The 13,852-nt window shown below is 36.5% G+C and overlaps 1 protein-coding gene across 1 annotated transcript in view; it reads right to left on the bottom strand.

Annotated features, from left to right (window-relative positions):
- Positions 1–13,852, bottom strand: part of FMN2 (formin 2) — a 464,655-nt gene that overhangs the window by 357,634 nt on the left and 93,169 nt on the right. The window contains 1 exon segment of the mRNA XM_020982044.2: positions 13,064–13,119. Within this exon segment, the coding sequence (XP_020837703.1) occupies positions 13,064–13,119 (56 nt within the window).

Genomic DNA, 13,852 nt, shown 5'->3' with positions numbered 1-13,852 from the left:
CACACACACACACACACACACATATATTTATACTTTTACAAATGGAATGAGTTTGCAGAATAAAATACTGGAAAATAAATGAGAGCTATAGGAGAAAGAATTAGAAATGGAATAGATAGATATGTAAAATATAGACTATATATATACATATATATACATATATATATATATACATATATATATGTATATATATATATATTTGTGTTTATGGAGAGAGAGATAGACAGACAGACAGACATAAATATAAATGTAGGCAGCTAGGTGGTGCACTAGATAGACTACTGGGCCCAAAGTTGAAAACCTCTGAGTTCAAATCTGGCCTTAGACACTTACTAGCTGTGTGACCCTGGGCAAGTCACTTAATCCCTATTTGCCTCAGTTCCTCATCTGTAAAAATGGAGACACACTGAAGAAGTAAATGGCAAAACATTCCAGTATCTTCACCAAGAAAACCCCATGGACAAAGTCCAGAGGGTTAGAAAGAATTGGACATGACTGAACAACAGAATACATATATGAAAAATTGTTTTGCTTGACTATATGTTTGTAACAGGGGTTTTATTTTTCTTGATTTTTTAAGGTAGAGGTGGTAGGCAGAAGTAGGAGGGAGAGAAAGCTTATCCTTATTTGAAAATAAAAGTCAATTTTAAAATAAATATATTTAGTCCAGAAGAAAATGGATTCAAACTTAAAGCACATATATGGCAAAAGGGTAACTCACAGTTCTCATTGCTGGAATTTCTTTTCCCTCTTTGTGGGGTAACCGTAAAATTTCCTTTAGGCATGGTGTAGGTTTTCTTTTAGGCTCCTGGTAGAATCTGGAAGCTGCCTTTATTTGCCATGTCTAGATTATCCTCAGCTATCTTGCAGATATTGCATCAGTACCATAATCCCAGGAGTCTCTATTTGGGGGATAGGCTCAGGCTGACCATGCTGCTTTATCTTCCCAGTTCTCCTTTTGACTCTACATTGCCACCAAGACACGGCTGCCTTCTTCTCCTGGAATTTCTCTCAGCACCTAGGCCCTTCTCATTCTGGAACATCCCTCTGAACCTCCTTCTGCCATTAATGAGTACCTTCTAAGGACTTCCATTTTGGGGATAAGCTCAGACCAGCCCTGCTTCATTCCCCTGCAAACTGTGCTTCTGGCTCTTCAGACTTCACCAACCATGCCCCTACATAGGGTACCCTCTCCCCTCAACCCTAACTTTTCAGCTCCCTCTTATACGTTTTCTCCCAATTACAATGTAAGCTCTTGAGGGAAGAGACTGCCTTTTTGCTTGTGTTTATGTCTCAAGTACTTAAAACGGTGTTTGGCACATAGCTTGTAATAAATGCTTGCTTTCTGCCTAACTGTCTTGGGGACACTGCCAGGATTGGGACTTGATAGTGTTTAAAATCCTTCTGGCCCTCCAGAGTTCACAAGATCTGCCTCTGGTCAGGAAGGGGAATAGGAGGAGGCCAAGGAACTCTCATCCACCCCCCTATTCCCTTACCTCCCCCCCCCCGCCCCCAGCAATTCTAGTGATTCTTAAGAGTTGTGTGTTACTATTCTTTCTTCTCTCCATAATAAGACACTTAAATGCCCAGGTTCTGAATTTGCTTGCTTTTTGATTTAAAGCTCACAGTATTTGACCAAGTTGCCTCAACTAAACTGAACACACTAACCATTCCATTTTATCCAATAGCTTTCAAGGACTTCTAAATTTATCAAGTAATTTTCAAACTAGCCTAGAGGCTTTGTTTGGCCATCAATTTCTGCTCTGCTACCTAGTGTGCCTCCCTACTCCATCTTCTTTTTCCCTGTCTGAGGGAGATGTGAAGTCATCCAGATGTTGCTGGTTCTCTAGGGGCAGACTTGAAAGAAGAATGTAATGATCAAAGAGATCTCTTTATAGGGGGGAACTCAACACCAACTATCTCTATGGGCAGCTCCCCAAGTTCTTGAATGTAGACTTTACCTTGTCCCAGAGCAATGTCATCCTGAGATATCCGAGTCAAAAGCACAGGCTGTATGAGAACATTCAAAAAGTCACTCTCAGATATGTCAAATCAGAGTGGAGGACCTTTAAACCAAGTACAGTCACTTCATCTGCCCAAACAATGAAGGGAAAAAAGGAGCAATAAATGAGGAATCTCCCCAGATAGCTGAAGCCTTTTAATACCCTGCTGGCTCAGAACCAGACAGAAAAGGCCCTCGATTCTTTTGCATATTACAATGAACTAGATCTGCTGCTGATTCATGATATCCTAGAGTGGAGACTTTCCCCTTATTCTCTGCCTACATGAGCTGGATTTTTTCCCAGCCCAAACTCTAAGTCTTTCTGGCTTCAACATAGCACAATGATCACCTCATCATTGTCCATGGTAAACAATGAGGGTTGTCTTGGCCTCTCCCAGTCAATAAAGGTTTTTAATAAAATCTTTGACTGATTTATGCACTGAAGTCAGTGTATACCAGTGCATATCTAATACATACTTCTGAATACATTCACTGTGTTCTCACCTGATTAAGGTATTAGGATAGAGTATCTTATTAGTTTAGTTTAACTTATTAGTTGGGGTGCTGTGACTTTTGGATTGACTCAATTGATTCCTACCCTTACATATTCATGGAATATCATCTCCAAGGGCATTCAATCAAATTTCCTCAATCAAAGCCTGAGATCAAATCCAAGCTCTCTTTACCACCCCCTGTGTGATCTTGAGCAAGTCCCTACCCAGTTTCTTCATCTACGAAATTAAGAGATTGATGATCCCTAATTTCTCTTCTAGCAAAATCTAGGATCCCATAATTCAGACACTGATCAATTTTATTGAGTATATTCTAGGGAGTGAAGTTTGTGTTCCTTGGTGTAAAACATTTGGTCTTTCACTGACCTAATCACAGAAAAAAGACCATGTAAAGAGGTGTTAAATTGTAAAATTGACGGCTATGCAATCTCTTTAGAGGGTACAAATTAGTCTCTTGAGGAAATCAGAAAGGGGCAACAGGAGTATGTGAAGAATGATAGACTATGCTTCGGGATGACCTCTGAAAGTTAGTGCCTCAACTCCAGGACTCTAAGAACTGACTTCCTGAGGGGATAAGCAAAAGAAGCATAGAGCCAAAGGAGGAAAAGCTGTAGGGAAGCCATGTGGAGCTCAGAGAAGAAGACCAGGAAGAGGCAATCACAATGAAAAAAGAGGCCCAGGACTCTAGGGCTGAGAATACTAGGACTGATGGGGCTGATCTCCCTTACAGACCTCAAGGCAAGTAATCCAGTGTCTCCTTTATTCTCTTGAGCTCCTTCTTGAGGACCTGACACTTTTTTTTCCTTCTGGGTATTGGAAGGAGGGAAGGGAAAGGCATCTGTTTACCTTACTTTGTTTTAAGTGTTTACTTTGCCTTTATAAACAGTGGTAACCACCAGCTATTACCAGTTGTACTTACAGGGACTGCAGTTGAAAGGAAGCAACTGAGAAAGAAATAGTCTCCAGAGAAGAGATAGAGACACACTAAGGTATTTTGGCTGAGGGCTTGATGCTAACAAAAAAGATAAAGAGAATAACAGATCCTTTGATGTTGCTCCCCAGAGTGGAGAAGAAGCATTTATACCAGGAAATTCACCTGGGCTACAAGCCAGTGGTACCGTACGAAACAAATAAGAGTAGTTGAAGAACCCTGATCACAACATCCCCCTTAACACAATTACATTGGGGGGGCTTCAAGATAATGAAAATACAATCCTTATACATGAAAAAGCTTAAATATTTAATTGGTTAGACAAAAATGACTCAATTGCTAGGTGAGTTGAGTGTGTCAGCTCCCTCATCTGTAATCAGAGGGGAGGATATAGGTAGACTAGCTTCTAAGAGCTCTTTCCAACTCCAACATTCTATAATATAAATCATATTTGTCTATCTCTATCTATCTTTCTATCTCAATCTTCATGACCCATTTGGGTTTTCTTTGCAAAGATACTGGAGTGGTTTGCCATTTCCTTCTCCAGTTCATTTTACAGATGAAGAAACTGAGGTAAACAGGGTTAAGTTACTTGTCCAAGGCCACACAGGTAGTAATGTATTTGAGGCCAGATTTGAATTCATGAAAAAGAGTCTTCCTGATTTCAGGCCCAGCACTTTATCCACTGGGCCACGTAGCTGTTATAAAGCAACATGTTAATAAATGAAAAACGATGGAACCTAAAATGGGTATTTAAGTGTTGCCTCTAGTAAAGTCCTATTCTAATACCTCTTCAGTCTGTCGACAAGCATGTATTCAGTACTTATAATGAGGTAGGCACTGTACTAAGTACTGAAGATTAAAAAAGAAAGAAAAAAAGAACTGTCTCTGCCCTTCACAAACTCATGTTGGTGAAATTAATGTAGGTTACATGTACATAATTAAATACCTACAAGATATAGAGAGAATATCTATCAGGGAAAGGCACTGTGGGGAGAAGGAGAAGGAAGGCAGCAGAAAGAGACACAGGAGATAATGACCTCCAGAAGGTGGGATTTGAGCAAAGTTTTTGAAGGAAGCCTCAGAGTCTTTAAGAGACAAAGAAGAATATTCCATGAATGTGCATGGTACTGAGTCCAAAAAAGGAGTGTCACGTTGGAGGAACAGAGATCTGTCTTTAAAGTTTAGAAGACAGTGAGAAGATAAATGGAGAAACCTAGTATAGGCTGATTTTTCAAAGAACTCAGTTGAGGAAAAGGAGAAATATGAAAACTAGCTAGTAATGATAGTTGAAGGTATGTCTGTGGGTTCTTAAAAGTTCTTGTAAGCTTAGTAAAAGCCACTGTAGGTCCTCTCAAACCGGAAATGCTTTGTTTGTCTTATTAATTATAACCTTAGAGAAACACTGGTAAAGTTCAGGGAAGCTTATCACTAGAAGACTCATCTGCATGAGATGATTCCCGCTCCCATCCCCTACTTCCCCAGCCAGAGCAGCTCATGATGTCCGCCTCCTGATGTTAGCAGAGGATAGCAACAGGAAGCAGCATAACACATCTGTTTAGTATCGAACTAAATATTTAAGTATTGAATGAAGTAGAGAAGTGTTGGAGCAACTCAGAAAAGCTGTAATTAGAGAGCTAAGTGTCTGTGATCCACAAAGAACTGCCTATAGAAAGTGAATTTTGACACAATTTTCAAAAAAAAAGTGATTAAATAAAAAATGTGATGATTACATATGAAGTAAGGATCTAATTTAAAACTTTGAAAAAAAATTCCACTCCATTTCATGTTGATAATTATCTTGCCTGTAAGTATTTTTCCAGATCTTGGGGGATGGGGAAAGGAGGAATAACTTCTAAATTATGCCACAAATAAAGAAGGATGTTTAATTTTGTTATCTTTCTTCTTAAAAAAAATTCTAATACCTGCTCTATAGGTCTAGATATGTTTGTTAATAATAACACTGTAAGTGGACAATGCCACTATACTTATTTAACAAAAGAGAAAATAAGAAAATGAAAAGCTTGGCTTAGTGTGAAGAGTAGCAATTCTAGAGCTGGAGGAACTGGGTGCCTCTGACATTTATTACTTGTGTGAAATTTTTTAGGTAACTTTACCTCCTTTAGTCTCCCCATCTGTAAAATGAGTTGGGCTAGATGGCTTCTAAGCTCTAGACTGTCTGTCTATCCTCAGGTCTATGACCTAAGGATACCAATTTGCTTAATCTTGATAAGATGGTGGTCTTGATTAGAAAATAATTACTTAATGTCTTTTAAATTTTAACCTCACAATCAACTCTACAAACTAAGAAAATATAAGTGAGAGTAAAAATCACCTTTGAAAGTTGGCCTTCTTTTTGTCTGCAAAACCTGAGTCATCCTTCAAATAATATTCCAATATCCAAAAGCCCTGGCAGAACTGAGGACTATTTAAAAAAGTAAAGTATTACGAGATTAATCAGAAACCAAAGTTTAACCCCAATTTAATTTTCTATCAGGTTTTCTTTAAAATAGACATAACTTCATGAACCTCTATAGAAATGTACTCAAGGGATAGCTGTTATCCTTTCTTGCCACATAAGTTCCATCTTTCATTGCTTTAGGCAACAGACTCACTGGCAGCAGTGTTGAGAGACGCTTCCCAGCTGAGGAAATGCTTTATGAATCATGTGTTTTTCTAGGCATACTGAACTCTCAGAATTATTAACTACAGCAAGATAGTAAAAGTCAAAACTCATTCAATACATTCCAGGACATTCAGATTGAGAGAACAGGTGCTTGAAAATTCACAGCTGAAGAAAAACTTAAAGGACACTTTCCAATCCTGCTTCAGGGCTAATACAAAGTAGACTAGGCTTTTTCTCATTAGGGCTGAAGCTTTTACCCAGTAACCGGACTGGACCTTTTATTTCTGTCATTCATACTCAGTAAGGCTTGGACCATATAACTTTTGAGTTCCTTTCCAACCCTAAGAGTAATAATCACTATGACAGCAAATGCTTTAAAACTCCAAACCTAGAATGCAAGTTTTGCAAAGGAAAGTGAGATACATAACTGCCATCTAGTGACAAAAAAGAGGAAGGTGTTATACCACATAAAGAGGAAAGAGTTTGCTTTGCTGTTTTTTATTTCAAAGTTTTGTTTGCAATGAAGTTTGAGAACAGTAAGAAGTTATAGACAAGCACATATAAAAAGGGGCATATGTTTCTTAATGAGAGTTATAGGATATTTACATGTTTTCTAAAAGACTTTGTGATTCCTCTATCAAATGATACAGCTAATGAACGAAAATTGTAGGAAATGAATCTTTGAAAAAAATCCTAAAGATATGGCTTCTGGCTCAAAAGGACAACTATTATTAAAGGGTGATCTTTATTGTGAAACTATGCTCCCTGCGTGCTGCTCTAAGACCAGATGCCCTCAATTTGGACTCTTTTAAGATGCTGGCTCATCTTAAGAAAAAAAAAACTTGCCTAGAAAATGTGCTTATATTTACATGATAAATTAAGTTTTCCTATTTTTCAAGGATTTCATATATTTTCTGGGCAGGTGATTTTACTGTTGAATAAGTAATCAGAAATACTTCTAACACAACCAATTCTCAACCACTAAATCATTCAGCTTTGTTTAACTTTTGACTCCATTTTTCTTGACAACCTTTGACAACAAGAAAGAAAAAAAGTGAAATTAAAATGAATCCAGTCCATATTTACTCTTTAAGACTCATCAACATCCATTAATCAATTTATAAGTATTTATTATCTACACCTACTATGTGCTGGCCTTTACAGATAAACAAAAGTGAAACAAACCATGCCCTCAATATTCTCACATGATAGTGGAGCTGAGCAATATAGGTATATATAGGTAGAATCAAAAAGAATAAGGGGGCTAGAAAGGAATACGAGCAGGTGGGAAGATGTTGATAGGTTTCATGTAGAAGATCTGAGTATTGAAGGTAATGGGAATTCAAAGAGGTGGTGGTAAGAGGGGAATAATTCTAGCCATCTACAATTTTTTCAGTATCTAAAATTTCTTTTATCAGGTTTCTTTCTTCTCTCTATTTGTAATGTTTTCTGGTTTTCATTTGGTGGGATGCAATTTATTCTTTTATTTCATAAACATCCACATTATGCACAATTTAAATCAATCTATGATTCGATTCCCATTTTGTATAGAGGATCATAGATTTAAAACTAGGGGAAACTTTTCATGTCATCTAATTCCATTCACATATGAGAAAACTGAGACCAAGAGAGGCAAAGTAATTTACCCAAGGTCATATGGATACTCATTGACAGTTAGAATTTAAAACCAGTTCCGGTGACTCCAAATACAACATTCTTTCCAATTCACCAGCTTGCCTCCCTTCTGCCATGGTAAAATTAAGAAAAGTTCATGTCCAAGTTTTCTCTAATTCCTCTAACCAAACCAAGGTGTGGTGCAGTTCTTCCCATTATTGAATGATTTAGATTGCTATATAGGTACAAGCCATCTAACATCACTAAACAGCTGTGGAAAACCACTGTTACAAAATATTAGCATTCACCTCTTGACCACAAGGTCAAGACTATTTTCACAAAAATTGTAAGACATGTTAGTTTCTAGTATGATAAATATTGGTAAAATATGGTTTTTAAAAACGTCACATAGTGAAGTTCTTTTGGGAGTCCTCAATTTTTAAGAGTATAAGGGGTCATGCAACCAAAATTTTTAAGAACTACTATTCACCATGATTTGACAGAACACATACTATCTTTTTGCTGTGACTCTAAACACTTGGCATATTCAACAAAGACCTATCACCTTAAATTCCAACCTGGCTATATAATCCAATCTGGCTTTGCATCTAAGACTGTCTAATGACTTTGTATATAAATACTACTGCAAATAATAATGATTTCTTTACTTTGGTATTTTTCTGTAGTAACCATATTTATTTTGATACATGAATCTGACAGACATAATACTTTTTTTTTGTATGAGGGGAGGAAATAAAATTCTACTATGCCAATTTAATAGATAAAGAAACTGAATACTCAAAAACATTAAGTGACATGTCCAGAGGCACTCAACTAGGAGGCATTAGAGCCTGGACTCAAACCAGGATCTTCTTTCTCAATATTCTTTTCATTACACCAGACTGACTTGCTTTTACAATGTATAAAGGGCTTTCCCCAAAGCAACCTATAAAGTATGTCTTGAAAGTATTATTACTCTCATTTTTAAGTTGAAAAGACTGAGATTCAGAGAAGATATGACTTACCCATAGTCACATGGTAGCGCCAGAATTCAAATTCATATCTTCTAATTCCAAATCAAAAGTTCTTTCCAATATATTACACAGCCTCATCAAGAAATGCAAAATCTGACTTCTATACCACATATGCTTTAAAAATAACTTACTATAACAGAAATTGCTTTTCAATGAATTCCTTAATACCTTAGTTATTTTAGAAATTCTCACAGAGGTAAAAGTATCAGTGACATGCAAATATTCTGTCATGGATATTTCTATGTAGGCATCTGCTATAGTTAGCCACAGTCAATCTCTGAGCCATCGTCTGTCCCAGTGTTTTGGAAGATCATAAAACTCAGGAGTTTTTGTTTCTGTTTTTTAAATCAAAAGCCTGTCGTTGGTTTCACATCAAGGCAGATATTTTTAAAAATTTTTACACTGAATAAGTGGAAAAGATATTTGTTTCCTACTTGGCATGATTCTTCTTGTTGTAGGGAAATGACAAATGCCCAGGTAGGTGAAGCAGATAAGAATGGCATGTGGCCCTACAGTTCAATAAGATGTAGGGAAGAGACTGAAGTCACTGCCAATGCTATGAATCCAACAAAGTAGGATATCTGACTGACAAGCAATCCCATCATATCCCATTTTCCACCAAAATTGAAAAATATCTAAAGCAGAACATCTTTTCTTTCCCTCCCCCAGATCTGTTCCTCCTCATTGATCTCCCTGTTTCTGTTAATGGTACAATAAGTCCCCCAGTTAACCACGCATAAATTTTTGGTATCCTCTTTGATTTCTCTTCATCACAACCTATATTTAAATAGCTCCAAGTTCCATGAATTCTACTTCTCCAGTATCTCCAATATCCACCCCATCTCTTTTCCATTTTTATTGCTACCACTATAGACCTCACTGTCTCTCCCCTCAACTTAATAACAGCCTCCAAGGTAGTCTTCCTCTCACTAACTCCTGTTCAGGATTATCTACTCCCTTTCAGTATGTCTTTTACAGTAGTGCTATACTTATCTTCCTGATTCAGAGATGTGGCTATAGGAACATAGATTTAGAGCTGAAAGGGTCATTAGAGGCGATCTACACCAATGCATTCATTTTATATAAGATGAACTGAGGCCTAGAGGCTGACTGACTTGTCCAAGGTTATCCAGGCAGTGACACAGCCAGATTTGTACCAGATCGCCTTCATACCAAGCTGCTATATTATTCTATTGATCAAAACTCTCCAATGTTTCCATATTGACTATCAAAAAAGCCCTGGACTCCTTGACACAGCACTCAAAGCCATAATTTGATACCAATTTACCCTTGCAGTCTTGTCCCATGCTAACTTACTTAATATATGTCTGAATTTCAGGCTTTAATCATCAGTTAAGCCTCTATTCAAATGACACTTTTTTCCATGAAGCTTACTTTGATTCATCCCAATGTGAAATGATCTTTCCTTCTTCAGAACTTGGAAGATATTATGTATCTCTAATACGTACTTGTCATACGTCCAACTTCATGACCACATTTAGGTTTTTTTTTTCTGCAAAGATACTGGAATGGTTTATCATTTCCTTGTCCAGCTTATTTTACAGATGAGGAACTGAGGCAAACAGGGTTAAGTGACTTGTCAAGAGTCACACAGCTAGTGAAGTGTCTGAGGTCACATTTGAACTCAGGAAGATGAGTCTTCCTGACTTCATGTCAGGCACTCCATCACTGTGCCACCTAGCTGCCCGTGTCACAGATACTTCACTATAAGATTGAGAGGTCCTTGAAGGAAGAGACTGAAGGCTTATTTAAAATATATGTGCCTCTAGCACTTAGCATAGTATTTTTTCACACAGTGATACTTGATACATTTCGGGGGAATGAATTTTGAATGAATATGCATGGGTATTATATACATCGAATACTTTCACTGTCTTTTATAATAGAAGACAATGGAGGAGGTATGTCATCAGTGAAAGATATTACTCTGGCAAGTAAGTTAACAGAAATAGAAGGTAACAGGTCACAATTTGCTATAAATTTTAAAATGTCCAGAGCTTTAGTGAAATGTTTCAGCAAAGACAAAGGTATGAATGTGAAATGACAGCAAAATACAGTAACGTTATGTTGGTCATGTCACTGCATAATATTTCCAAGAAAGTAAAACTGAATATTGATCCAATGAGAAGAAGAGGCCGCTCTGAGATGACACTCCCAAATCAGGAAGTTGGAAGGCCTAGAGGATATTAAGTTTAATGCAATCTAAAAATCTCAGTTTGGAACTCTCTCTGTCCTGGAGCCAATTTTCTTTGTGAAGCAGAGAAACTCAGGAATTTATCATGTCTAGTAAGGGAAATAGCCCTCCAAAGATTTATTAGATTTAAGCAAACTTCTTTGTCCATGAAAGGGAATGTTAGAGAATCTTCATTCTTGACATGAGGGGGAAATTTTTTTTTGAAATGACAAGGCAAAGGACGTTCTTGAAATTCAGTGTTATAAGAAATACTCAGATTACCTTAGTTCCTAGGATCTAACCAACATAAGATCTTTGTTTTGAACACACAGAAATGTGAAGGAATTTTAGATGTTTAAAAAATAACAAAATTTAATCCCCACACTTTTCATCCTCGTCATAATTACAACAGTGATATATCATCTTCCACTAAGGTTCTATTCCAATGTTTGCTGTAGAATGGGGCAAGCCTGGTTAGTCCTATATCAAACTGGAAAGTCTTGGAACAATATTATTAATAACAATAACAACAACAGTGGGGAATTGCATCATTCTTTAAAGGTTTGCAAGTGCTTTAATCTGTACTAGTGGTTCCCAAAGTTTTTCTTCCACAAATCTCATTCAACAACATAAAAAATGTGCTGTGAATTCCCAGGGTAATTTAGTATTATTGGTCAGTTGTTTTTCACTTGTGTCTAATTCTTCATGACTCCTTTTGCAGTTTTCTTGGCAAAGATACTGGCATAGTTTGCTATTTCCTTTTCCAGCTCATTTTACAAATGAGGAACTGAGACAAACAGGGTTTAGTGACTTGCCCAGTGTCACATAGTTAGTAAATATCTGAGGCTGGATTTGAACTTAGGAAAATGAGCCCTTCTGATTCCAGACCCAGCACTCTATCTACTGTGCTGTCAACTGCCCATAATTTATTATACTACTCAATATACTCTTTATAAGTATTTACTGCTCAAGGCATCATTGAAGAAGAAAGGAATCAACTCACCCATCTATACAATATCATTTGTTTGGAGGTGCAGTGATATGGACTGTATATCTACTCCTTGAGGGGAAGTTCAGAAAGGCTCAAAACAGGACAGATAGTCTTAAAGAGAAACATTTTTAGTCATCATAAGTCATGAAAAATCATGAAGGTAGGGAGCAGGGTAGTTATCTGTATTGATGGAAAAGAGAGCTCCTACTGATGGAATTGTTAACCTTCAAATATTCAAGTACAGATTCAAAATAAAACCTAATAGATAGGTGTGTCCAATTAAACTTTGGTTTTCACTTTATATAAAATAAAACTTCTAACCATGGCTTTTCTTCTAATTATCACTTCAAAAGCAGCACACTTCACCTCAATCTTTTTTAAAGAAGCCAAATTTCTCACACCATAGAATATTCAGAGAATTTTAAAACTTGGGACCAGTGAGCATAATATAAGAGATTCAAGGGGAAAAATACAGCAATTCTCATGGGATTATAAATAGCTTATTAAACTATGAAATCTAAAAATCAATAAACGCATTGGACAGAAATGCTGGCCCACTTAATTTAGCTCACAAGTCAAGTTAGGTGCTCATGGGGAATGGTTTGTGCACAAATGAAAGTAGATTCTTAATTCTTCATTGTTCCCCATAGGTGATGCAGTGGATAGGGCACTGGGCCTGGACTCAGGATTACCTGAGTCTAAATGTAGCCTCAGACAATTATTAATGTGTGGGCAAGTCACTAACCACTGTCAGCTTCACTTTCCTCAAGTGTAAAATGGGGATAATAGTAACACCTTCCTCAAGAGTTATGAGGGTCAAATGAGATATCTTTTTCTTAATTGCACAGTATAGTAGCTATCACTTAATAAATGCTTTTTTCCTTCCTTGCCTTCCCTTTTTCATATACCATGGATTGTTCATGCTTACTCATACATTGCTATGGAGACTCACATTTCTATCAATCAGCATTGATTTAACATGCAGGTTCTTTACCAATGATAATTTTCCTTCCATCCTTACTTCAAGTTTCAGTCTCTTATATGTCTCTGAAAACTAACCCTCTCTAGCCAATAATTTTTGAGAGAAGAAAACCACACAGAGGTAAATAACTGCAGTTTACTCACATTTGTTTTAAATCCTGAAAAAAAAAAATCTTACCTGTTGAACACCATCTGAACACTTTTTCTGTGTTTCCAAAATGGTAGCTTGAAACTCTAGGTTAGAAAGGATAAAAAAGATTAAGTATATCTTGAAGAAAGAAATAATCATAACATGTGTGACATGGGTAATAAGTATAGCTTCTTTTTAATAGATTTCATTGATGTATTTTGTTTTTATATCACCTATTATACTCTTGAATCTCTCCCTACTTTGAGATCCACATCCATATGACAAAAAATTTTTTTTAAAACTGGAAGAAAACCAAAAAAAAAAAAATCAGCAAAACCAATCATTGTAGCAAAAAAAATATTAAAAGTTATATGCAATATTTCAAACCAATGGACACAATCTCTGCAAAGGAGTTGGGGGTATATATGTCTTTATTATATCTTGTTTTAGAGACAAAATTTGATCATTATAATTTTGTAGCATTCAGATTCAATTGGTTTGTTATTGTTCTTGCATTTATATTGTTGCAGTCATTTTCATTGTTTCCCTGCCTCTGCTTACTTCATTTTGCATCAGTTCATATAAGTCTTCCAATATTTTTCTGTAATATTATGCCTAATAGCATAGTGATATTCCATTGTATTTATTTAACACAATTGATTTAGTCATTCCACAATTAATCGGCATCTACTTTGTTTCTAATCCTTTGGTGACACACAAAGTACAATCATAAATATGTTACTGTCTATGTAACCTTCCTTTTAGTAATTAACTGGGGTATGTGACTAGCAGTTAAATTTCTGATTCAAAAGGAATGAGCATGTTAATCATTTCATT

The sequence above is a fragment of the Phascolarctos cinereus genome, unplaced genomic scaffold (genome assembly GCF_003287225.1).
Source record: "Phascolarctos cinereus isolate Bilbo 61053 unplaced genomic scaffold, phaCin_HiC Scaffold_5;HRSCAF=322, whole genome shotgun sequence".
Taxonomy (NCBI): Eukaryota; Metazoa; Chordata; class Mammalia; order Diprotodontia; family Phascolarctidae; genus Phascolarctos; species Phascolarctos cinereus.
The sequence above is the reverse complement of the archived record's forward strand: the minus strand, read 5'-3'. Positions and strand labels throughout refer to the sequence as shown.